Source organism: Nuphar pumila, chromosome 16 (genome assembly GCF_984573655.1).
Source record: "Nuphar pumila chromosome 16, dmNupPumi1.hap1.1, whole genome shotgun sequence".
Classification (NCBI taxonomy): Eukaryota; Viridiplantae; Streptophyta; class Magnoliopsida; order Nymphaeales; family Nymphaeaceae; genus Nuphar; species Nuphar pumila.
Window position 1 is genome coordinate 21203488 of NC_143264.1, and position 27830 is coordinate 21231317.

General features: G+C 36.6%; 1 protein-coding gene across 8 annotated transcripts in view; it reads right to left on the reverse strand.

The window, feature by feature from the left end:
* The window catches only part of ATZW10 (centromere/kinetochore protein, putative (ZW10)), a 152328-nt gene that overhangs the window by 113832 nt on the left and 10666 nt on the right, over nt 1–27830 (reverse strand). For 5 of the 8 annotated variants that reach the window (XR_016428304.1, XR_016428307.1, XR_016428303.1 and 2 more), the window contains exon 4: nt 7311–7475. The exons of 1 other annotated variant lie outside the window; for it this stretch is intronic. Coding sequence is in view for 2 of the 7 variants with exons in the window: in XM_089991804.1 (XP_089847930.1) it covers nt 7311–7475 (165 nt within the window). In the remaining 5 variants the exon portion in view is untranslated. The remainder of the gene's footprint in view (nt 1–7310; nt 7476–27830) is intronic. 2 more of the 8 variants (XR_016428306.1, XM_089991805.1) reach the window with 1 other exon arrangement.

Here is a 27830-nt window from a genome sequence, read left to right on the forward strand (position 1 = left end):
TGATGGCATTATATTTATATTCTTGATCTAATAGCTTATACACTTGATTTATGGGTTTTGGAGGACTAATGAGGTAGTTGCTTGTAATGGATAAACTATTATAAAATTTCATTCATACTTTGCTTTCTTTTAGATACAAGTGAATCATATCTTTGATATGCATATTTTAAAATCAAATCAATATTTTGGCATTTAATCTATATATTAAGTACTTATGGTTGTTTTGGCCACTTCTTGATATGCAAAATGAGTTTTTTTGTCATTTGAGTGAGATTTTCCTAAAAGTGTGAGGTTCTCTACTCAAATAACACTCATTATTTTGCCTCTTAAATGGATTTAAAATCTTTTTGAAATCTTGTGCTTCATACACTCTTTTTATGCTCTTGAAGCATTTCCCTCTTGAAATAGCTTTCAAAGGAATTGCTAAAATCAATAACCCTTGTCTTTTTATATGTTTGGAGCATGTTCATTAATGTTTCTTTTAAGTATTGATTCATTTCATGATAGTATATGCATATGCTCATTATGGCCTCTTAGGCCCTCATTCAATAAAGCATATGTAGTTTATGTCTCTTCGTAGGCTTATTGTGGTGTCCCTTAGTGGACCATTTTGTTATTCCCCATTATGGGGTTGTGTTTGTCCAATGATGGACCTTATGAATGCATTATGCATTCTTGCATTTCGTTTCCGCTCACTCTTTAACATGACATGATTTTGAAACGTTGGTTTTCTAAATTTTCTTTTCATGCTAAAATGATTATCCTATCATGTGCTTCAAATTTCTATGCACAAGTTATAATTTTGCACCTTGTTAGGAATGTTCCATTTGAGTAAAGTGCAAAGATATTTTTTACTTGTTCTTTGTTGTTATTCCACAGGATCTTGGAGATAGGATAAAAGGAAGTACCCTGGATAGATCGGGAAATGTGTTCACCATTAGAAGGCTCTTGGAGGAAGGCATTTACAAGTTTCAATAGCATCCTTACCGAAGCCTCTTAGAGTCTTGCGACTTTTTCAATCTTTTCGTTTTCCTGCAAAGAACGAGGGGGGGTGTTAAAATATGTGTACTCGTACACATATATGTATGTTGAAATATAATCCTTAAAATGTACATATATATTTATATATATATAAAGATACGTATACATATATATGTATACGTATACGTATGTCACTAGGAATTGAAGAGTTTGGACCAGTCATATATATGTATACGTATCTTTATATATATATTCTCTTCCTAAAATACCCTCAAGGGTATTCTTGTAATTTGTCATTTTACGCGTATTCCAATTGGAATATACATTGTAATATTTCTTTTATTTTCTTTTTTTATTTTTGATTTTCGTACCATATTGGGGGCCTCCCAATAGAGACGTTGGGAGCCCCCAACGGTCACAAATGTGACCGTTGGGGGCTCTCCAACGTCTCTTTTGGGAGCCCCCAAGGTGGTCCCTTCAAGTGTGTATAAATAGGGGCTCTCCCCTTTGTATTTTCTACTAGTTGGAGGAGCTTTTGCTCCATGTAATGGGTGTTACACCCTTATTTTCTTCAATGATAGTAACTTATGCCTTATAGGCATTTTTGGCCCTTTGTGGGTTTATGTGTTAGCACATTATGTGCTTGTGCTTTTCCTTTAGTGGGTATATTCGCACTTCATGTGCATGTGTATTGGTTCATTATTGAACCTAAGATATTCAAAGCCGCTTCTTTACAAGTGCAAGCGAGGGCGGCGCGTATTTTTTAATGTTGGGTCTCCCACTTCACTTGGGAGTCACACGTAAGCTTGAGGAAGAACATGGAGGTAGGTAAGTGGGTCGGCTAAGGAGGGGAATGAAAGAAAGGAATGGGAAGTTTGGAGAGTGGTTTGTGTTATGGCCCAAATTTCAGAATATGGTACGGATTTGAACTCCAAGATCTACACGCCTTTCACTGCAAGCATTGAGGGTCGTCCAAGCCTAGGTGAGAACCAAGAGAGTGATATAGCAACTAATATGTCCTCACATATAAAAAAGTCAATGGACATGTGTTCATACCAAAAGAAAGGAGAGACTAAGATATGTTTGTGTCAAAACCAAGGAAGACCACCTGGCGGGACCCAGATAGTGGGCATGAACCAGAAGACCAGCACAAGATGTTCCCCACTTCCAGATGCTTATTGGATCCTTCTTAAAATTAATTAGTTATTAATTATTTTTCTTTTTTAATTGCTTAGAAGCTTTAATTAATGTAAGAGTCCTGATAGAGATTAGCCTCTAGGAGCCTCTCTCTTATTAAGTTTCTTATTCTTGGTAGAATTCTTTATTAAGTCATAGTTAGTTTAGGATTAAACTTCAAGCCTTCACTCTATAAGTAGAGGGTTGGGGTTTCCCCTTTTAGAAATTGATTAGTTAATTGAAGTTCTCCCAAGGCCTAATCGTCCCCCTCTCTCTCTCTCTTTCTCTCTGGCGTTCGTCCCTACTCTTTGATGTCCCTTTTTCTCTCTCCTCCCTCTTGGACGTCTCTACCCCTGTGACATCTCTCTCCCTTCTCAATCTCTGATCACACCCGACACTATGGTGTGGTGATGAATTCAGCCTACGCAAAAGAGGTCAAGCCCTTCACGAGTTCCTTTCAGAGATTCAAGAAGGCTACACTGCCCGGAAAAGCTATTTGGAAGCCTTTGCAGACGTTATTATGTTGTATCATTCTCTCTGAAGCCTAACTCAAGCAATCAACTCTCTAAACCTCTGATATTAGTTTTCTAAACATGTAATCAGACCCTAGGTTGCATCATCTTGCTTTCCACATCCTTATGATCAAAACTGCATCTACTTAATTAACCCCAAAAGCCTTGTTTTCACTATTTGACCTTCTCAGCCTTCCAATAACCTATTTTATTGTTCACTGACCTATAGCAGCCTATTCTAACCCTGACACACGTCCCAAGGTGACCAGCAAGCCCTTGTTTCAGTTCATATCAGATCTGAACTGAAACCCTCTCTTGATTGACCTCTGGGGCCATTTTCATCCTACCCAATTTTCCTGTTTCTGCATGTTTTTTTTCAAAACCTTCCAAAACCTTCACCAGAGTTACCCTTAGACCACTGCCTCATCGTGTCCAACGGAGGTCTGCACCCCAGACACATCCAGCCCAGACTCAAAGGGAAAACATCCTCAGGTTCGATCCTCTCGCTTTTATCAGGTCAAATTAGAGTACCTGTCTGTTGATAGACCAAGGCTCCCTTCATGTCCAAGCTCCCAACTTTCAAAACTGGATCTTGAGGAGGGCCTAACAGTTTTAGAGGGCAAATTCTCTAACCAAATTAGTTAGAGGCTCTCTAGCCTATCTGATCTAGAGCCTTCTATTATCAACTTGAGAATCCAAGTAGTTACAGGCCAAAGAGATATCATTACAAGTGAGACCCTTAGCCTTATGCAGGCTCCTAACCACCCAAATAACCAGACTGCCATTGTAACCAACTAACCACGACTTCCCCAAATGGCCCTACCCATTTATATTTAATACTCTTACATCCAACCCAATACCCGATCCTACTATTAAACACACTCGAGCACTACCTGATCCTATATAGAGGCGCAACTCGGCTAGGCTTTCATCAGGTTGGATCTGCTTTACAACCAACCTAAACACTTTTGATTGTGCTAACAGATACCGATTTCCTTTTTCCTTTTTCTTTCTTAAGCCAGCAGCCAGATCCAATTTTCTATTCACTTGGATCTACTTTGGTTTCTCGACTACACAGGCGGAGTTGGTAGAGTTAGTAGATGTTATGTGTAGGAGAAAGATTGATATTTTATGTCTTCAAGAGACCAAATGGGTAGGTGAGAAAGCTAAAGTGATAGAACCTTGGGGATATAAGATTTGGTATACAGGAATAAATAGGAATAGGAATGGAGTAGGGATTGTTATGAGTCGTCAGTTTATAGATAATGTAGTTGAGGTCCGTAGGAAGGGTGATAGAATTTTACTTATTAAATTAGTATTAGGTACGGATATTATTAATATTATTAGTGTTTATGCACCTCAAGTAGGTTTAGATGATTCCATTAAGCATCAATTTTGGGAAGATTTAGATGGAGTAGTACAAGAGACATCTTATGGAGAAAAGCTTTTCATCGGCGGTGACCTTAATGGACATGTAGGCATTAGTAGGGATGGATTAGAGAATATCCATGGAGGCTATGGTATAGGAGAAAGAAATGAAAGTGGAGAAAGGATTTTAGATTTTTGTTTGTCCTATGATATGATCTTAGCAAACACTTGGTTTAGGAAGAGGGAGTCTCACCTAGTAACATTTAAAAGTGGGGTTAATACGAGTCAGATAGATTTTTTCCTACTTAGAAAGAGAGATAGGGGTTGTTGCATCGATTGTAAGGTTATACCAGGAGAAAGTGTAGCTACACAACATAGAGTCTTAATTTTAGATCTTAGAATTAGACAATGCCGCAAAAGGGATAGACATAGGATAGATCCTAGAATTAAGTGGTGGGCACTGAAAGGAGCTAAACAAGGAATGTTTGTAGAGCAGGTAGTTAAGGAAGTTGTTTGGTGTCTCGAGGAGGATTCAGAATCAATGTGGAATAAGATAGCGGGTGGTATGAGAAAAGTAGCTAAGGAGGTATTGGGTGAGTCTAAAGGCGGTGCACCACTAGGTAAGGATACATCATGGTGGAACGAGGATGTCAAATTAGCTATTAAGGTTAAAAGAGAGTGTTATAGAAATCTAAGTAAGAGTCGTGATAATGAGAATTTGGAGAAGTATATGATAGCAAAGAAGGAAGCTAAAAAAGTTGTTCGAAACGCGAGGGCTAAGGTATATAAGGAGGTTTATGACAAGTTGGATACCAAAGAAGGTGAGAAGGATATTTATAGGCTTGCAAAGATGAGAGATAGGAAATCGAAGGATTTGGGTATGGTTAGATGTATCAAAGATGAAACGCAAAGGGTTTTAGTCAAAGATGAGGAGATTAAGGAGAGATGGAAAGATTATTTTGATAAGCTATTTAATGATAGTCATGCTCAAGATCTTGGAGACTTCTCCATTCCTTTTCATGAGATAAATCGTGACTTCATGCGCAAGATTCAAAAGAAAGAAATTGCAGAGGCTTTGAAGAAAATGAAATCAAGAAGGGCAGTTGGCCCAGATGGTATACCTATCGAGGCTTGGAAATGCTTGGGAGAGAAAGGTTTAGAATGGTTGACAAATCTTTTTAACTTGATTTGGCGAACAAATAAGATGCCTAATGAGTGGAGGAAGAGTACTTTGGTGCCTTTATATAAGAATAAGGGTGATATACAAGATTGCACAAACTATCGTGGTATAAAACTCATGAGTCATACTATGAAACTTTGGGAGAGGGTGATTGAGTCTAGGTTGAGGAAGGTTGTCATGATATCGGAGAATCAATTTGGTTTTATGCCTGGAAGATCAACTATGGAAGCTATACATCTTCTTAGACAACTTATTGAAAGATATAGAGAGAGGAACAAAGATTTGCATATGGTTTTTATTGATTTAGAGAAGGCGTACGATAGAGTACCTAGGGACGTTCTCTGGTGGACAATGATGAAGAAAGGTGTTTCTCTCAAGTACATTAGTATAATTAAAGATATGTATGAAGGAGTAGTAACCAATGTCCGCACTTGTGGAGGGGTGACAACCAATTTTCCGATAACGGTTGGGTTACATCAAGGATCTGCTTTAAGCCCTTTCCTATTTGCGATAGTGATGGATGAGATTACGAGATCAATTCAAGAAAATGTACCGTGGTGTATGTTGTTTGCTGATGATATTGTTTTGATTGATGAGTCTAGAGCTGGGGTTAATGCTAAGTTAGAATTATGGAGACAGACATTGGAAGCTAGAGGTTTTAAGTTGAGTAAGAGTAAGACTGAATATATGGAATGTCGGTTTAGTAAGCAACGAAGTAGTGATGGGAGTGTAGTGAAGCTTGGTGAGCAAGATATACCGGTGAATGATTATTTCAAATATTTGGGATCCATCATTCAAAAGTATGGAGAAATTGATGGAGATGTAAATCATAGGATAAAGGTTGGGTGGATGAAATGGAAAAGTGCTACTGGAGTGCTGTGCGATCGTAGAATGCCATTGCGGTTGAAGGGAAAGTTTTATAGGACGACTATTAGACCCGCTTTACTATATGGTACGGAATGTTGGGCTGCCAAGAGACATCATATTCAAAAAATGAGTGTAGCTGAGATGCGGATGCTTAGATGGATGTGTGGAAATACAATAAAAGATAAGATTCGGAACGAAGAGATACGTAAGAAGGTAGGTGTTGCACCCATTGAAAATAAGATGCGAGAGAATCGTTTACGGTGGTTTGGACATATTCGGCGAAGGCCTAATGATGCTCCAGTTAGAAGGTTGGAGAAATGGGAAAATATATTAGTTAAAAGAGGTCGGGGTAGGCCTAGGAAGACTTGGATGGAGATGATAGGAAAGGATATGAATGCTTTGAACCTCACCGAGGACATGGCGTTGGATAGAAATGATTGGAGGAAAAGGATTCATGTGGAAGACCCAAAATGAATTTCTTTTTTGGTTCATATCGCTGACCCCAATTGTTTTGGGATGAAGGCGTAGTTGTTGTTGTTGTTGTTGTTGTTGTTGGATCTACTTTGGTTTCTCGACTACAAAATCAAACCTGAATTCAAATTCAATAAAGATTTAAAGCATTTATATATAATGCTTAGAGTAAGGCAAAATATGATTAGGTTCTCTTTGGTTGGGCCTCTCTCAACCTGCATTATGTCCGAGCAGGAGCCCAATATAGCCAGATTCAATTAGGCAGATTTGGTCGTACATGTGAGATGAATGGCATGAATCTGACAGATTCAGATGCTAGGTAAGGTACTTCATGTAGTTCTATTTTGGATTTCCCCTTATTCAACTATAGCATATTATGTGGTTCATGAGCAACTTTCTGGCAAGTTGTAATATCAGGTTCATGTTGTAAATACGTCAGTTAATTCCTTTAGCATATCACAATGTGTGAGCTGGTGTAGAGACTGAGATCAAGTTCCCATGATATAATTTCAAAAAAAAATTGTGTTTGTTCCCCTTTTTTCAGTTTAATCAATTTCCCGCACTTACCTAAATTAGAGCCAGCATCACTAAGAAAACATGATCAAATTGGTGAAACCCAAGTTTACCACTTCTCTTTATCTAACCAAACATAAAAAGAAAAGAGTATTTATAGGAGAAAAAATCCTTATACATGTATTAAAAAGTTAAGCACTATATATAAGGAAAATTTTCCACCTGCAGAAGTCCCTACCAACCTTGGAAAGAAAACTTGTGATAATAGAATCTGAGATCTGTGGCCATGTCAATCTTCCAAGAATTTGCATCCACCAACCATTTTGAAAGCATATGAAATTGTAAGTAAACCTTAAAACATCTATAACCATTGCATAAATATCCGAAACATCCAAGAATTCAACCTGCTATAAAATACAAATGAATCCTGTAAGCATTTCAACTAGCAAATTCAATAAGAAGGCTATATCTTGAGCAAAGCGCATGCATTTGTGGACGTGCATTTTATAAAAGATTCATTATGTTGGTAAATAAACTAAAAGTTTATACAGCCTAATTAAGTATATCACGTCTTTTCATCTAAAATTCAAGATAAGCTTTATACTCTTATAAGCATATAATGGAGAACATTTTAAAGTAAAACTGAAATACCAATGAGTAACGAACGCCAGCCCCACAATCATTCAATAACTTGGCATCAGCAAAACATGTTAAAAAAAAATGCACAAAGAGTAATGTGCTCGCAGATAGTCCTCATGAGAGTTGGAGGCTTCACAAGAGTAAATGTAGATCCCCAACAATAATGAGAACAGATTCTGTGACCAAAGCCCATAAAGATCTGTTGCATCAGGTCCAATCATCAGCCACCAACAGCATCATTCATCTTGTGAGATGCAATGGTGGACTTTCAGAAGACAAAAGGTACCAAAAGTCAAGCCTAATAATGGTTGATGTCCAAATAGGAGGAAAAAGAGCACAATGGAAAAGCACATAGGGCAAGCAACCCAAAGAAAAACTGCAGACTTTTTCCAGAAGGTCTCTCAGCTTATTCTGGCAGAGCATTGCAGCTAATCTTCAGCACATGCATCAAAAAGGTTTAGAAGATCTTATCAGGGCATTTTCCAGAGATCATTAAGAAAATATGATACCTATAGTTATAAGGAGTGAGTCAGAGCTGGTGCAGGTCTGAAGAATGCAACAGCAAGGACAAACCAAATGTTAGATCTAACCATACCAATCTGTTTGACATGGTTTATTTACCACATTAAAAGGTTTTATCATGCCTAATACACTATAAGGTTCGATATCTGAGATGGTGACGGCTCACAATTTATGAAAATAAGATGTTTTCGAAATGGTATATCATCTATATGCATATAACATACACATCCCGATACCTTTAAATCATGATAAACATAATATGCAAATTTGTTCTCAAGAACAGCAAGCGGTTTATAACACGTACAGCGGTATGGACAATCCATATGATGCCTCTCATGTGAATCAAGCTTAGAACACTTTCTACTATGTGCCCATGTTTTCTTTCTGCAACCCCATTTTTGTTCTGGAGTAAATAGACAAGATTTCCTGTGACGGATACCATGATCAGGTAAATAGTCCCTAAAAGCATGGGAGCCAAGTTCATCTCCTCAATTGCTTTGAAAATTCACAATAGGAAGCCCAAAGTGGTTTTGAACATACATATGAAACATTTAAATATATCAAAGACTTCTGCCTTTTGCTTCATAAAGTATATCTAGGTAAACCTATTGAAGTCATCAATAAACAAGACATAATAGTTACTCGACCAAAAAGAGGCATTTGGATCAGGACCCTAAACATCATAATGAACAATTTTGAAAGGAAATGAAGCTCTTTTATTAATAAAACTAAAGGTCAACTGGTGACTTTTACATATTTGGCAACTTGAACATAAAGACTGTCATGAATTCTTTATTGCATAAGCCGTTGGACAAGAAACCTTTATTCGACAAGGATTTTAGAAAAGGAAAACCACAGTAAGCTAGACGTTGATGCCACAAGTCATATATAGGCCAGTTTGAGCCTACTTTTGAAATTAATAACTATGGCATGGGAACTTCAAAAACATCACAAACACTTATCCAAGACTCGAACAAATCACTACTAGGAGCTTACTAGGATGAGATGTGGAGAGATGACGACTCTCATATCCTTCAACAGACTTCTTAGCCAAACAATTTTAGTGGTGGTGGCTGTCATTACCCGATATCAGCTTCGGCGAAAGAGAACGACACCCTTTGTTTCTTACACCACTAGGACATAAGGGAATTCCCCCAAAAATATGTAGTTACCTTAGGATTGCCTCCCGAATCAGAGTCAGTATATGCGTAATTAAACTCAAAGACTATGAAGGGGATAGCAAAAGCCCATTAGTTAGAGTCCCTTTCAAGTATCTGATCTCATAACGACAGTCATGTGGACTATGTAATGAAATATGCGGAAGAATCCAAAAATGCTAAAGCATTCACTATGTCCCACACGGACAAATGCAACAAGCATAAGAGAGGAAATCCACAAAGGGATATACGAAAGGCCTTATAAAAAGGCTACACACATGAAAAATAATATCACTATTATTGAAGAGGAGCTCTCAAGAGCAATACAACATACAAGGGGGGTTCCCCCTATTTATAAGAAAAGGAGACAAAGGGGCTCCCAATAGAGTCGTTGGGAGCCCCCAACGGTCACAATTGTGACCGTTGGGGGCCCCAACGACTCCATTGTGGGGCCCCTTTTCGGTATCCAAAATACATTTTAAAAAATAAAAAAATAAAAATAAAAAACAGCAAAATGAAAGAAATAAAACAAGTACCCCTATTGGGTACTTGTGAAATGACCATAATACCCCTATCGGGTATTATGGTGAATATACATCTATATTTATATATATAGATGTATTATTACATATGTTTTAACAATATATAGATGTATTATTACATATGTTTTAACACCCCCCCTCAAACTTTACGGGGGAATGACCGAAAGTTTGCCAAGAAGGAACAAGAAGCGAGGAGCAGGGAGGGCTTTGGTGAAGAAATCTGCAAGTTGATATTCTGAAGTGACATATGGCAGTGTAACTGTCCCACGAAGATATTCATCACGTACATAATGACAGTCCATTTCAATATGTTTAGTCCTCTCATGGAAAGTGTGGTTGCTGGCAATGTAGATGGCACTTTTATTGTCGCAACAAAGCTTCGAAGCCCCGGTAATTTCGACTCTCATATCTTGAAGAAGACTTTGAAGCCACACCAGCTCCACTGTAGTAGTTGCCATAGCCCTGTATTCTGCTTCAGTAGAAAACAATGAGACTTTCTGCTGTTTCTTGCACCTCCAAGCAATTAGCGAATCTCCTAGGAAAACACAAAAGCCAGTAGTTGAGATTCGATCATTTGGATTTCCTCCCCAGTCAGCATCAGTATAAGCTAGTAAATCTAAGGAAGAGATTGAGGATAGGAATAGCCCTTTAGTCAAAGTATTTTTAATATATCGAATGATCCGGAGCACAGCACTCATATGTACAGATGTAGGAGCATGCTGAAATTGGCTTGCAGAGTGCACAGCATGAGCAATATCCGGCCTGGTGATAGTCAGATAAGTGAGGGAGCCTATGAGTTTCCTGTAGAGCGTAGGATCATCCAGCAGAACTCCATCCTCCAATCGTAGTTTAGCATTGATAACCTCGGGAGTCTCCACCTTTTTATCATCTGAAATCCCAGATTTGGAACATATGTCTGCAGCAAGCTTCATCTGTGACAATATATACCCTCGAGGAGAGTATGCAACTTCTATACCAAGAAAGTACCTGAGAAAACCCAGATCAGACATATCAAAATTATGTTTTAACATATTTTTAACTTTAAGAATACCACTTTAATCATTGCCAGTGATGATCATATCATCAACATAAAGCAGAAGGATGATGATACTATTACCTGCACGTTTAACAAAAAGATCAGTGTCAGTATAACATGAGCGAAATCCCAATTGTAACATGATAGCACTAAATCTATCATACTAAGCCTTAGGGGCTTGTTTAAGACCATATAAAGCTTTTAATAACCGAAGGGTTTGACCTTGGTTAACACTGATTCCCGGCGGAGGGTCCATATATACTTCTTCATTCAACTGACCATTAAGAAAGGCATTTTTAACATCTAATTGGAATATAGGTCATTTCTTAGATGATGCTATCGCAATTAAAGTTCTAACGCTTGTCATGCGAGCCACGGGAGCAAAAGTCTCCTCATAATCGATGTCATACTCTTGTGAGTATCCCTTAGCAACTAGTCTAGCTTTATAACGTTCTAGGGAACCATCACTTTTTGTTTTGACTTTGTAGACCCATCGACATCCTATAGCTTTCTTATTTGAAGGAAGGTGAACTATTTCCCAAGTTTTAGCTTTATTTAAAGCATCTAGTTCAACTTTCATTGCTTCAACCCAATGAGGTATACTTTTTGCTTGATTATAATGGGAAGGTTCATAGTAAGAATGCAAGGCTATTAGACAAGCTCTATATTTAGGTGAGAGAGTTTCATATGAGACAAACCTATTAGGTGGAATTGATTCTCTAGAAGAACGCCTAAGGGAGGTCTCTTCTAGGGGTTCATTAAGCCGCAAGAATTTTTCTAAAGCACTAATAGGTTGGGCTTCCTCACGCCGAGTGTATACTTGGAGATTGTCACCATTAGTTGGTGATACATCATTATCATGAGAATCATGAGTATTTTCTAAAACTTCCGGATGACTCAAAGAGTCATCATTTGAATCTTCTAAAAGATCATTGATAAACATATAATCAATTTCATTTGATCTTTCCAATATGTCAAATCCATTTTCATCTTCTAAAAAGGTCACATCTTTGGAGACAAATAACTTATTGTTTTTATGGTCAAAGCATCTATAGCCTTTTTTATTTTCACCATATCCTAAAAATACACATTCTATTGCTTTAGGTGACAATTTATCTCTTTTATGTAAGAGAACAAAGCATTTACACCCAAAAATTCGAAGACGATTGTAGTCGGGTGTCATATTAAAAAGTTTTTCATAAGGAGAGATATTGTTCAATTTTGAAGATGGCATCCTATTGATTAAATAGGTGGAGGTTAACACGGCTTCGGCCCAAAAAATTTTAGGAATACTTTTAGAAATGAGTAAGGATCTAGTGGTTTCCAAAATATGCCTATGTTTTCTTTCCGCTAGACCGTTTTGTTGAGGAGTTCTTGGGCAAGATTTTTGATGACAAATGTCATGTTGTTTTAGATATGATTGAAAATCATTTGATAAGTATTGTCCACCCGAATCGGATCTAAGAATGGATATTTGACTTTGAAATTGATTTTGAACTTTTGCATGGAATTCTTTAAAGAAGTTAAAAACTTCCGATTTAAAGTTAAGAAAATAAATCCATACATATCTAGTATAATCATCAATAAAAGTAACATAATACGAATAACCACCTTTAGATAGAACCAGAGATGGCCCCCAAACATCGGAATGCACCAATTCAAAAGGTCTTGTTGTCACAAAGGATCTAATAGGAAAAGGAGTAGACTTCATTTTGCCAAAAATGCAATCTTTGCAATTGATATCTTTTTCTTTACAAAACTTGTGTCCAAAAGGAAAAATATACATTTTAGAGTAACTTGGATGTCCAAGCCTTTTATGCCAAGTTTCAATATTTTTGTCTTGGACATAAGTACAAAATGAGGTATTTGGAAGCATTAAATTATCCATAAAATAAAGGTCTCCCTTCCTATGGCCTTGCCCAATCCGCTTCTCGGACCGGAGATCCTGCACAAAGCACCCTTGGGATGAGAAAGATATTTCACATCCATGGTCGGCTATTTGAGAAACGGAAAAGAGGTTAAGATTTAATTTTGGAACTATTCTAACTTTTGGAACAAGGAAGTTTTGAACATTTTTAGAATCAAGAGTTCCAACACCATTTATTTTGAGAAAAGTTCCATCGACCGTAGAGACACAAGACATTTTTGAATTGGTGTGCACATTGGTTAATGCATTTTCATGAGGGGTCATGTGAAAAGAAGCTCCGGAATCTAAAATCTAAGAGTACGTACCGGGAGGTGATGATGAGGCAATTGCGGCACCGGAGGTAGAAGAAGTAGCCTTTAGAATTTGTTGGAGAGCCAAGGAAATTTGTCCAAGAGTATCTTTGAGATCCCCGTTCTTGCCGTCATCTTCTTTGGTGGATGATTCTTCAACGGAAGCCACCTTTGGCTTGAATGCTCCATTTAGCTTTGGGCAAACGGGTTTAATATGCCCCGGCTCATAACAATGATGACATATAATCATTTTTCTTTCACCACTCCCTTGCTTACCAAAATGAGGTGGTTTGTATGTTTTGACATGATTGCCGAGTTTAGATACGGCAAGAACTTCATCAATGCTTTTACCCATATTATGCCTAGTCTCTTCTTGAGTAATCTCGGCAATAGCCTCTTCTAAGGGAGGAAACGTGGATCTATGGAGAAGTGAGGATCTAACTTGTTCAAATTCGGGACGAAGCCCAAATAAAAATTGAAACAATCTATCTTGTTCCATTTGTTTTTGTCTTAGTACTACATCCTCCATAGACACCCATTTAAGCTCTAAAAGAGCCAATTCATCCCACAAAGGATTTAGAACACTATAATAGTCTTGTATGCTCATGTCACCTTGTTTTGTGGTTCTCACTTTTTCTTGCAAAAAATAAGCTCTTGCAAGATCCTTTTGGGTAAACATACCCTTCATAAAAAACCAAGCTTCATTTGCCCAGCGGAATTTTGCAATATTTGCACATACCTTAAGTTCAACATTATTCATAAACCATGCTAGGATTTTTGCATGGTTACTTTCCCAATCTTCCATTTGATGATGATAATCTTCAATAGCCTTGAGACGAGCATCGCCTTCAAGTGCTTTCTCTTGATCTTCTTCCATCTTTGTGAGCTTAAGTTGGGGTTCCGGAATGGTCCTCATTACATAACCCCAAAGCTTCTTCCCTTTGAGATTATTCTCCATTGCGGATGCCCACGTCATGTAATTTTTCCCATTAAGCTTGAATGATAGATCGATCTTGACTTCTATTGCTACAAAATGGAGGTGAGAGAGAAATGAAAAAAAAAAGAAAGTAGAGAGATACACGATTTTACCTTAGAAGATCGTATGGCTCTGATACCATGTAATGAAATATGCGGAAGAATCCAAGAATGCTAAAGCATTCACTATGTCCCACACGGACAAATGCAACAAGCATAAGAGAGGAAATCCACAAAGGGATATACGAAAGGCTTTATAAAAAGGTTACACACATGAAAAATAATATCACTATTATTGAAGAGGAGCTCTCAAGAGCAATACAACATACAAGGGGGGTTCCCCCTATTTATAAGAAAAGGAGACCAAAGGGGCTCCCAATAGAGTCGTTGGGGGCCCCTTTTCGGTATCCAAAATACATTTTAAAAAATAAAAAAACAAAAATAAAAAACAGCAAAATGAAAGAAATAAAACAAGTACCCCTATTGGGTACTTGTGAAATGACCATAATACCCCTATCGGGTATTATGGTGAATATACATCTATATTTATATATATATAAATGTATTATTACATATGTTTTAACAATATATAGATGTATTATTACATATGTTTTAACAGACTATTGCAGGCGCATGTTAAAATTGACTTGTGATGTGAATTGTGTGTGCTATGTCGAGTCGGGTGATGGATAAATATGTGAGGGACCCAATTAACTGACGATAATGTCAGAACTCAGTGTTCCAGCCCACATCTTCACTATCTGCAGAAAGAGGAGATGAAAGGAGGCAAAGGGGTTGTGCAAAAAAGGTCATTGCTTGACCTAGAGAATCTTTGTTAATATACAGTGACTCACAATTACAATGGACGATAATGTCCCTGATTATAAGTACAAACTACACAAAAAGTGCACATGTGCAGAATAGAAATACTAACACGTGATATGGATAAATACTAAAACACGTGATATGGATCTGGACCAGGCGTAGATCCAGAACCAAATCACGTCTTATTTAACAGCCTCCCTCAAGTTGTGCATGATCACGAATCATGGACAACTTGCCTTTTAAGAACCAAAAATTATATTTGGTCAGCCCTTTTGTAAACATATCGACCATTTGATCTTCAGTGCGAACATAGTATGGCTCAATTTCTTTCTCTTCAACCTTTTGCCTGACAAAATATTGATCTATTTCGATATGTTTAGTGAGACTATGATGAATGGGATTAAAGGAAATATTTATCGCACTTTGATTGTCACACAATAATAATGATTTTAAAATAGATTCTCCCAATTATGTTAGCAAGTGTCTAACCCACGTAGCTTCTGCTGTGGCCGCTGCCATGGAACGATATTCAGCCTCAGTGCTAGATCTGGCAACAGCTTTTTGTTTTCTACTACTCCAAGACACAATGTTGCTGCCAAAAAATATACAATAGCCTAAAACTGACCTTCTCTCATCTGGATCTCCTGCCCCGTCTGCATGTGTATAGATAAAAAAATTTATGAGCCCCATTATCTATAAGATTCCTCTTGTAAACAAGTCCATCGCCCACCGTACCCTTTAAGTATCTCAATATCCGTTTAACGGCATCCATGTGCCCAGTTCGAGGTTCATGCATAAATTGAGACACTTGATTCACAGAATAGACATTGTCAGGTCTAGTGAAGGTAAGATACTGGAGCATTCCAACTATACTTCGATATCTGGTGGGATCATCATATAAGTCTCCATCGTGGGAACTCAACTCTTGTTGTAAAATGCTCGGAGTAGCTAAAGGCTTGCAATCTTTCATTCTGACTCTACTTAACAAGTCAAGAGTATATTTATATTGTGCCAGGGTCAACACATTGTCTTTCCTGTCAACTTCTATTCCAAGAAAATATCTCAATTCACCAAGATCCTTCATTTTAAAATTTTGACTTAAGAATTCCTTGACTTTCTGGATATGACTGCAAGAGTTACCCGTGATAATTATCTCATCTACATAAATCAATAAGAATGTGATTGTATGCTCGTCCCTGAAGATAAAGAGTGAGTGATCAAGAGTGCATCTGCAGAAACCAAGATTTTGAACCTTGAGAGAAAAACTATCAAACCAAGACCATGATGATTGCTTTAAACCATAAAGAGCTCTCTTCAATTTACAGACATACGCCTTAGGATCTCCTTCCGCATATCCAGGTGGTTGTTTCATATAAACTTCTTCTTTAAGGGCCCCATGAAGGAAAGCATTCTTCACATCCATCTGGCTCAATGTCCATTGTTGATGAACAGCTAGAGATAATATGATACAAATTGTCCTCATCTTGACTACAGGACTAAAAGTCTCATCATAATCATGGTCATATTCTTGAGTGAAGCTACGTGCAACAAGTCTTGCTTTGTGTCGTTCAATGCTCCCATCAGGTTTATACTTGATCTTATAAACCCACTTAGACCCTACGATATTTCTAATTGGGTCTGGAAACAACGTCCCATGTTTGACATTCATGTAACGCTTCTATTTCTTCATTCATTGCCTCTATCCACTTGTATGACTTGACTGCTGGATAGAAGGTAGTAGGTTAATCTTATTTTTCGACCTGTGACAGAAATAACTGAAAATCCAAAGTGAAATTATCATAACTAACCCATCTCTGAATTAGATGTCGAATTCTTTCAGATTTTCTAACAAAAGAATGATTTTCAGGTTCATAAACAGTCACATCAGTAATAGTGGGAGTAGTTTTTGTTGCTCTTCTCGTATTAGATTGGTCCTGAAAACTTCTCAATCTCCTTGGGCGGCAAGTTGTCAATCTCAATTTGAGTTGTGCACGAGGTTTCATCCGGTACAAGAAATGGCATGGGAGCAACACTGCAGTCAGATAAACACTCTCCATTGATGTTAGCAAACTCGACATTTAACCATGGAGAATAAACTTCACGCGTATTTTGTAAAGGATGCCCATCTTTAAAATTATGCTCATCGAAAACCACATTTCTGGAGATCTTAATACGCTTGGTCAGAGGCTCATAGCAGCGATATCTCTTATAATCGTCCGCATATCCCACAAATCTGCACTTAGAAGCTTTATCCTGAAACTTATTTCTTAATGATTTGTCAATGTGCACATAACAAACACAGACAAAAAATTGTAAATTATCATAATCTGGATGCTGCCCAAAAAGAGTATAACAAGGTGATTTATTTGTTAAAATGACCATCGGCAACCAATTTATAATATAAACCACCGAGTGAAAAGCTGCTTTCCATAACTCAATAGGAATATGACTATCATGCAACATGCTCATCGCACTCTCAACAACATGGCGGTGTTTCCATTCAGCCATACCATTCTGTTGTGGTGTGTGTGAGCAAGAAACTCTGCGACTTATACCATTGTTTCGAAGAAAGGCAATAAAGTCATTTGAAGTGTATTCACCACCCCCATCACACTGAAAATTCATAATATTTGACGAAAATTGAGTTTTGACAAAGGCATGAAACATTCTGAACAATTTAGGGACTTGAGTTTATGTTTCATGAAATATATTCAGGTATAACGAGAATAACTATTAATGAAAACAACATAGTATCGACCCCATACATCAGAGTAGATAATCTCAAAAGGTCTTGAAGCTTTTTTATTAATTGAATTGAAAGAAAGAACATGACTCTTGCACAATTGACAACTTGTATATTGCTCATTGCCAAAAGTAGGACTCAAACTAGATGAGGAGATAAGATTATCTCTTACAAGCTTTTCAACAAAAGAGAAACTACAGTGACCAAGTAGAGTATGCCAAACATTTGACTTATTACTTTTAGACAGACTAAGAAGACATTTAGAAGAGGATTCATTGGACTTCAACGAAGGCTTCAAGACGACAGGAACAGAAACACGAACAAAAGGATCTTCCTTGAAGATGTACATATTTTCTCGTTGCTCCCCTTTAACGAACGCCTCCCTAGTTTGAAGGTCCTTGACATACATAGAAGAGGGAGTAAATTCGACAGAAGAATGTGTATCATCAACAAGTTTGGAAACAAAAATAATGTTTTTTTTTATATTAGGAGCATGTAGAACATTGGACAGCTTTATGGATGAATTTAAGAAGGGTATTATGGCATTCTCACTGTGAGAAATGGAATGATGAGTTTCATCTCCAGTGACAATACTGCCATTATCGAAATAAGGAGATAAGTTTGAGAGTTTACCTGCATGTCCCGTGACATGGGTGGCTACTCCAGAGTCTATATCCCATACTCCCTGATCATCTTGTGCTATTGTCATCTTTGAAAGGGCTGCCAACAAAAGTTGTTGCATATCTCCACTAGATTCACTCCCATCAGTCTGCTTGTTTGACTGAATAGTAGAATTCTTGCCTTTGTTATGAGGGTTGAACCAACAGTCAGCTTTAATGTGCCCCCTTTTATTACAGAGGAAGCATGTGGGAATATTTCTTGGGGTTCCTACATGAGCATTAGGAGGCATGTTTGGGGTAGGAAGCAACCCACGTCCTCTTTGTCCACCATATCGTCCTCGAGCTCTACCTCCGCGATGATTATTTCCTCCACCACGACCTTGTCCATAAACCAGCCCAGTAGCCAAAACATTTTGGGAGTCAAGTTGTTCACCATCAGAAAGGTTCTTTAAACTGATCTCATAATGTAAAAGTTTATCCCGTAAGTCTTCAAAATTGGGTAAAACAGGCAAGCATGTGAGAGATGTGACAAGAACATGATAATCTGCTCCCAATCCGCTTAAAACTTGTTGCACCTTATCTCTCTCTGTGATCGCACATCCAACAAAAGCGAACTGATCTGTGATGGTTTTTACCATGTTCAAGTAATCCATAACAGACATAGTGCCCTTCTTTAGTGATTGAAATTCTCGCTTGAGATATAAAACTTTTGCTTTCGACATTTGAAAATAGGTTTGAGCCAACATATTCCATAGTTCAGCGGCTGAACAATCATCTGGTATTGCAATCAGTATTTCTTGGGATAAAGTAGAAGTGATGTACGCGACTAGTGCTTGGTCTCTTTTCATCCAAAACGTGAAGTCAGGATTTTAAATAATCCGAGATGAGACAACCCCTTTATCATCCTGTATTTCCTGCGTGATAAATTGAAGTGGGGCTGGAGTTCATCCATCTAAGTGCCCAGAAAGGTCTTAGCTTCGTATGAAGGAAATTATTTGCCTTTTCCAGGTCAAGAAATTGGAATGGTTGAGTTTTTCATAAACAAGTTGACTCAGAAAGCTAGAGGAAAGGCCTGAATGAGTAGAGGACAAATCCATATCTTTCAATTATGGATTGAAAAAGAAGAGAAACTTTCAGATGTCTTTAATTTCGGACCCTGTGTTGCGCACCTTTTTTTTTTGCACAGAGATCGCGTTACTGGTTATGTACCAGAACCGCAGCACAGTTTATGAAGATCCAATATATCAGCATAGGTCAACAAAGAAAAATCCGCCCAACAGAAATAATATGAATAGTCAAGATTGTTTACGTAGGAAACTATTAAACAAGATAAGAAATATAAAGAGAGAAATAATGAATGTAGAGTAAAAGATTATTATGAAAGATGAACAAATCAGATTTAACGTGATCTGATTTTAGATGTACCTTTAGACAGAGAGAATAATAACATAACAGTAAACAGCACCAGATCTAACGTGATCTGTTCTTTAGACAGAAGGCACCACGTCAGACCTGATCTTTAGACAGAAAAAGGCACCAAGGAAAACAGCACCAGATCTGACGTGATCAGAGGCAGCACGTCAGCATGTCAGATCTGTTCTTTAGAGAGAAAACAGCACCATATCTGATAGTGATCAGAGGCAGCACGTCAGATCTGTCCTTAAAGAATAAGAAGTATATTAGAAGGGACCCAAATCTGAATGGAAATCAGATCTGTCGTGAAACAGAAAATGAGAGAAGGAATAAAAGAAAGGAAGAATAAAGAATAGAAAGGAAACCTTCAATGGGAAGAGACCTTCAATGGGCCTCCTCTGATACCATGTCAGAACTCAGTGTTCCAGCCCACATCTTCACTATCTGCAGAAAGAGGAGATGGCAGGAGGCAAAGGGGCTGTGCAGAAAAGGTCATTGCTTGACCTAGAGAAACTTTGTTAATATACAGTGACTCACAATTACAATGGACAATAATGTCCCTAATTATAAGTACAAACTACACAAAAAGTGCACATGTGCATAATAGAAATACTAACACGTGATATAGATAAATACTAAAACACGTGATATGGATCTAGATCAGGCATAGATCCAGAACCAAATCACGTCGTCTTTAAGAGATAAGGCATGGGGTTCTCTAACGGATTGCCATCATTTGCCCTCATTTTTGCATTGATCACTTCGGGAGTGTCAACCACCATTTCATCCGTCAGAACTCATCTATCAATAACTTCATAAGCCACTTTCATTTGAGACAGTACATATCCTCTTAGAAAGTAAGCAATCTCAATACCTAAAAAATATCTTAGAAAACCAAGATCAAACGTATCAAAAGTTTCTTTGAGAATATTTTTAAAGAATTCAACCCCCTTTCTATCGCTACCAATAATAATCATATCATCTACATGTATGAGTAAAATAATGATGCTTGTTCCTGCATTATTGACAAAAGGAGCAGTGTAAGTATAATAAGGTATAAAACCAAGATCAATCATAACTTTGTTGCATTGATCACACCAGGCCTTAGGATCCTGTTTAAGACCGTATAAAGCCTTTTTTAAGTACAAGAACTTTATCTTTTTTAACATCAAGCCTAGAAGGAGGGTCCATGTACACTTCTTCACTAAGATCCTTGTTTAGGAAAGCATTTTTGACATCTAATTGGTAAATCAATTACTTCCTAATAAAGGCTACAGTTATGAGGGCCATAACACTTGTCATTCTAGCTATAGGTGCAAAGGTTTTTTCATAATCAATCCCGTATTCTTGAACATACCCTTTGACTACTTACCTAGCCTTATATCTTTCTAAAGTTTCATCACTCTTAGTTTTAACTTTGAAGACTCGCTTACATCCTATAGTTTTCTTAAAAGAAGATACACAGGTTCCCAATTATTGGTTCTATGGAAAGCATCCAACTCAACCTTCATAGCTTTTACCCAATGAGGATGGTCCTTGGGTTCTTTGTAAAGAAAGGTTCATGAAAGGCATGTATAGCTAAAAGACACATTCTATATTTAGGGAAATAGGATACATAGGACACAAATATACTAGAAGGCCTAGCTATTCGATCCGATCTCCTAACATTGGTTTTAATTATAGGTTGGTTTGGCAAGAACTTATCAAGTAAACATGGATGTTCCTCATTGTTGCGTCGAAAGTAGACATTAAATTCTTGAACATCAATATCTTCATTTATAAGCAAGTTGTGAGTATCAACATTCACATCATCATCAATAGAGTCATTAATAATACAATCATTCTCAACATCATTAACACAAACATCATTAGAGTTAGATGATTCATTCTTTTCCTTAGGCAATAAATCAAACAAAAAAGAATACTCAATATCTTTCTTAGTCACGTTTTTCTCAAATCCATTTTCATCCTCTAGAAAAGTAACATTTCTAGAAATATAAAGTTTCTCATTTTTTAAGTCATAACACCTATAACCCTTTTAGTTTTCTTTATAATCAAGAAAAACACATTCAATGGCTTTTGGAGAAAGCTTGTCATTTTTTTCACAAAGAACAAAACATTTACAACCAAAAATTCTTAATATTTTCAAATTCAGTTTAATGTTAAAGAGTTTTTCCAAGGAGAAATGTTTTTCAAAGTGGAAGATGGTATTCTATTTATTAATAAACGACGGTAAGAGCAGCTTAGGCCCAAAAAAATTTAAAAACATCTCTTGAAATAAGCAATGTTCTAATAGTCCCTATAATAAGTTTATGTTTTCTTTCGGCAAAACCATTTTGTTGAGGAGTTTTTGGGCAATATGTACTATCTCACAGTTTTTCATTTATTTTTAGAGTTAATAAATATAATTTTTTATTTAAATAATTATATTTTTTATGTCTGAAATTAATATAATATAATATAATATATATTGTAATATATAGTGGCCGATGTTAAAGTGGATCCGGATATGGATCTTGAACCCATTGCTAAGATCCATGATCCATTCATGATAAGGTAAATTAATTTTTAAAACTAAATTATATTAGTGATAAAATAGTAGCAAAATAATATATATAATAGATATATATGTATATAAGAGTCTTAGTTTAGAAAGACTTCTATTTCCATAAGGAAATAGAAGACTTTCTATTTCAAAAAAATTATTGGACGTCCCCTCAATCGGAGGAGTCCCTCGTGTTATAAGGGTGTGTGCCTCTCTCTCTATATCAACCTTGAGAGAGAGAGAGAGGTAAGCTGAAGAAAAAAAGGGGGAGTGCTTTAAAATGTGAGAGAGAGAGCATCGAAAGGGAGGCTGCAGCATGACCCCCTTCTTCAATGTTTCCTCCTTTTTTTTTTTACGAATCCACAACAAAGGTACGGGTTGTTCTCTTAAACTGATCGAAAAAGGAACTGGGCATGATCAAATCAGACATGGAATTTAATAAAATAAAATATAGGGTCTGCCTTATACGTTTTTTTTTGTTTTGGATTTCAATAGCATGAATAGATTATGTGCATGGTCGATACTTTAAATTTTGTTCATTTGTTTTTTGTGCTCATGTATTGATCGTTTGTTAAAAGAGCATGTAAAGTATTGATTTATGCATGCATCAATTTCATTAAGGATTTGTTATCAAATTTCTTGGACTGAACCCAAGAATCGATTTTATGGGTTCAATCAGATTTTACTAAAGAAAAAGAAATTGATTTTTTCCTTTTGGGTTTCATCATATTATTCTTGGACTAACCCAAGAATCGACTAGTGTGTTCAAGAAAGATATTTGGGCAAGAAAAAAAAAGAAACGCAGCCTATATTAGATATGGGTTTTACGGCAGATTCTTGTATCTATGATCAGAATAAATCTTTTCGCACATACATATATGTTGTTTAGTCGGCTATTGATTAACTTGTTTATTTCTGGGCTGAATGGGCAATCTTTAGATGTGACGTCAGGCCCAAAAGTATATATATATATATGTATTTTTCGTTTAACTTTGATCGATACTGCTTAATATTCACGATGTGTATTTTGTTCGGTATTTCTGTATAGAATTTCCTCTTGTTGTCACACTTTATTATGTTTAAACATAATTAGATCATAGTGTAAAGTGTAAATCTGGAAGTTTTAACAGCGCTTGGTTTTTTATCAGCAAGAAACAGTATGTGTGACCAAATCAATTTAATGTATGCCCATAAAAAATGAATTGTTATTGCCCTGTCCAATCGACATCTATGTCATGATCGAATGTACATTGTGAACATGTTTCCACTACTGGCCATGTGGGCTCGAAGCTTGTGTCGCTCCAAAATTTGTTTTATGCATTGCAAAAAAAAAATCCGAAATTATTGGCTTTCCAAAATTAATTGCACTGCTAAATGTGACGGGTAAGTGCCTGAGTTAGATTTTGCATGTCGATTTGCAAAACGGTTATTGTTTTAAGAACTTAAAATTATTTAAAAAGATAAAAGAGACAAACTGTGTAATTAATTTTCTTTCTAGATGTCCCTTCTACAGTGTGGAAATCCTGCATTGCGGTTTTGAGAAAACCGTGAGGATACTAAAACTCTGTGTACAATTATGCCCCTGAACCCGATGTGGTGGTTAACTTCCCGCTACGGTTTTAGGAAGATTTCAACCACTTTGCCGGGGGTAGTGTTGTGATACAACTGTTGTTATTGGTATACCAAGAAAGTAGCATTAGTGGATACTGATTTTTCTGATGTCCCGACATTAGATGTTGATTTCTAATGTTCCTATGAATAGTACCGATTTCTGATATTAGTCGAAGAGCAAGTGTGGAACCCAGTAATAAAATACAAATTGTGTGTTAAGCTACAACTGGAAACATAACTTGGACTTCGGGAATTGTTGTCACCGTTTTGAGTATCCGTGTGTTTAATGAAAAGTGAAACTAAAATTGTATGCATTTAATAGGGACATACATACGAAAGAAACTCTGATAATAACTTAATAAGTTATTCATGCATGTGCATTGAATCATACATCCTTACTGTTTTGCATTAGTTCATACATTCATACTTATTCTATCTCGTATGAAAATCGATATGGCATGGTACTTGTTTTAAATGTTTGAATGGTAAATTGATTATAAAATTGTTGTTATATTCCTTTGAATTTATGCATAAATTTGGTTTATGCACTTTTCTTTCTTTTTTATTTTTAGATAAATTTGTATAGAGAATCTCTGGTTCTTACGCTGTATTTTAAAATGTCTTTCAGGACCGAGAGCTCAGTGATGGGGTGACTGCTACATGTGGCCTGCGAGTTTGCGTAACCTGTTTTTGATGTTCTTGACTGAGTGGATCTATGTTACAGACTTCATTTATTTATGTTTTTATGACATTCATTTATTGGTTAATAAAGTTGGTTATTCTTTTGTTGATTCAATGTGCGATCTCTTGTGGTTTGGTAATTATTAAGTCTGTAAGGCCCTAGATCCTTGGATTTGGTTTTAAAATTATTTAAAAAAAAATTTACTTTTCACGATGATAAGTTGGGGTCGTTACATTCATTAAACTGTGGAGTGGTTATGTATGGACCACAGATCGGCCTTTGGAGGCCAGGTGCATATGTTGCTCTTGAAATAATAAGTTTTAAATGCATTGCAAAATTGTTTTATATTACCTTGAATTGATTACATTGTTGAAAATAACATTGCAAAGGCCCAAATTTGTTATTGCATGTTGATTTGCAGAATTGTTCTTTTATAAAAAACTCTTAATTGATTAAGAATAGTAAAAGAGACCAACCATTATAATAATTTTTCTTCCTTGGTAGGCCTTTGAAATGGTGGAAACCTCGAATGGCGGTCATGGGAGACCGTGAGGATACTAAACATTGTGTGCATTATTTTCTCCAAGAACCCAATGAGGAGTTTGTGTTCCCGGTCACGGTTATACAAAATTGTCGTTATTTTGCCTAAGGTGGTGTTGTTAGACTCAGCTGCAATTATTGGTATACCGAGAAAGTGGCGTCAATGAATGTTGATTTCCTTGTCGTCTCGGTATTAGGTATTGATTTCTAATGTTCTGATTGATAGTATTGATTCCTGACATCGGTTGAGGGACATGTGTAGAACCTAGTTAAGGAAATACAAATTGTTTGTTAAGATACCACTAAAAACTGCCTTGAACCTCAAAAATTTGGCATATTTTGAGTATCTGCGAGTTTTATATAAGTGGGAATTTAATTGTGTGCATTAAGTAGGGATATGCATACAAAAGCAATATTGATAATTAAAGTTAAAAAGTCATTCATGCATGTTGCATTGGTTCATGCATCCCTAAATATTTAATTTAGCATGAAATTATTGGTTGTTTGAATTGAACTACTTATATTGAATGTTTGTTTTGAATAATGTGATGTTTGTTGAGGCCTCTTAAACTTATGTTTGATTTGGTTTATGCTAATTTTCTTATTGTTGGATTTTAAGAAGGTTTCGTACGAGAACTTCGGTTCTTACCCCATTTTTAAAAACCTTTTTCAGGTACTGAGGCTTAGTAACAAAGGGATTGGCTTGCTGGAGGGAACAAGGGTTATGATGTGGTAGCCTGAATTCTGACAGAATTGAGAGTTTTTGTTTTGGGAAACTTGTTGAACCCTAAATGAGGACTATTCTATTAAATTCAATTTAATTTAAATTTTTAGATTGATTTATTTCAAGTATAGGATGTATGTTGAGTTGTGTATATTAAATTTATGTGTATTGGGTCCCTGGGATACCATTCCGCAATATTTTAAAATTATTTATTCGTTTGAAAAAAGATCCGCAAAATTTTTTAGGATCAGTTTGGGGTTGTTACACAAGATCCTTGATGTAAAACACCATTTTCTTTGAAATAAATTTTGAAATCATTTGACAAAAAATCACCTCCCAAATCCAAACGAAAGATATGAATGTTGGTTTAAAATTTGATTTGTAATCAAATTATGAAATTCTTTAAAATGAGAAAGTTTCCAATTTTTGCCTAAGAAAATATATCCAAGTATATCTAGTATAATCAACAATAAATGTAAACATAGTAGGAGAATCTTCCTTTTAACATGACTCAGGCGGGTTCCCACAAGTCCAAGTGTAACGACCCCAATCCATACCCTTTAAAAATACGGAATATTTTTTTTTCAATGCAGAAACCTTCCCAGAGATCCGGGGTCCTCATAGTTCCAATTTCCATTGGATAGCCCAACCACCACAAACGAAGTTGCAATCATCATCCATAACAACCAACTAAAACTCTTTTATTAATGAACCAATAAGAGTCTCATACATAACTCAAAAGTGAAGTAACAACTACAGAAATTTAAAAGAACTAAGAGAAGCAAAAATAGAGTCACTATGTCCCCTGCTGAAGCTGACAAGCTCAAGTATGACTCTCATTCATCCCCAGTAGTCAGTCCAGCCTCACTGTTCACCATGTCCTGTGAAAAACCAACAAAGTAGGGTGTCAGAACCGAAATTCTGAGCACAGCTACTTCTAAAGAAATCAGGTGAGACAAAGAACATGGGTAAGATTTCATACAATGATTTGAGTGAGTGCAGATATAAAATTTACAGCATTCAAATATTCATACCTACCAACAATTACATATGCTCACCAGTCAAGAACAGTAAAGCAGTACCATATATCAAGAACTAAATAACTAAATCTTACAACATGATTTCAATAAGTAAATCATATGCTACCATCAAATCATGTCATGATATAGAGAGTGATTCAAACATGCATGATCTAATGCATAATAGGAAAATGCATGATTATGTGTAATGCATGATTTCTTATGTTATCTTTCATTTAAGTTTCATCTTTCCATATGCATGCCCTATTAAATGCACGCAGCTTTAAGTTCCTCTTTTTAATTACCGTTGCCCGCGGATACACCAAACGGGTACAATCCCCGAAGTCAAGTAGGTTCCAGGTAGCTTAACACACAATTTGTATTTTATTACTGGGTTCCAACTTAGCCCTCGACCGAATCACCTTCGGAACATTAGACCTCCACATCTAATGTCGGGGACACAAGAGACACCCAACGCCCACATATGCCACTTCTTTGGTACCATAACAACAGCTGTGTCAAACACACCACTCCCGGGTAAAGTGGCGGACTCTCCCTAAAACCGTAGCTAGGAAAAAGAACCTCAATATCAGGTTTAGGGGACCAGATTACAGCACACGGAGTTTTTGTATCCTCACAGTCTCCCCAAGACCGGATTTCTAAGATTCTCATACTTCAGATGAGATATCCCAGAATGTATATTACATTGTTCTTATTATATCTTTATTTAAGTTAATTCTTTAAGTTTGCAACACCATATGCAAAAGTAAAGTGAAAAACTCGCATCCTCCCTTACGGGGACCCATTCGGGACTCCAGCCCGTGTAAACACATAAAACAGTGTAGTAAAGTGTCAAACCATCTTATGTGGTTCAAGTGATGTAGTTAAAAACATATGTGAAAGCAAACCAAACCCACAGCTCTCCAGGCCGGTGATGGTCCATTTAGGCCAT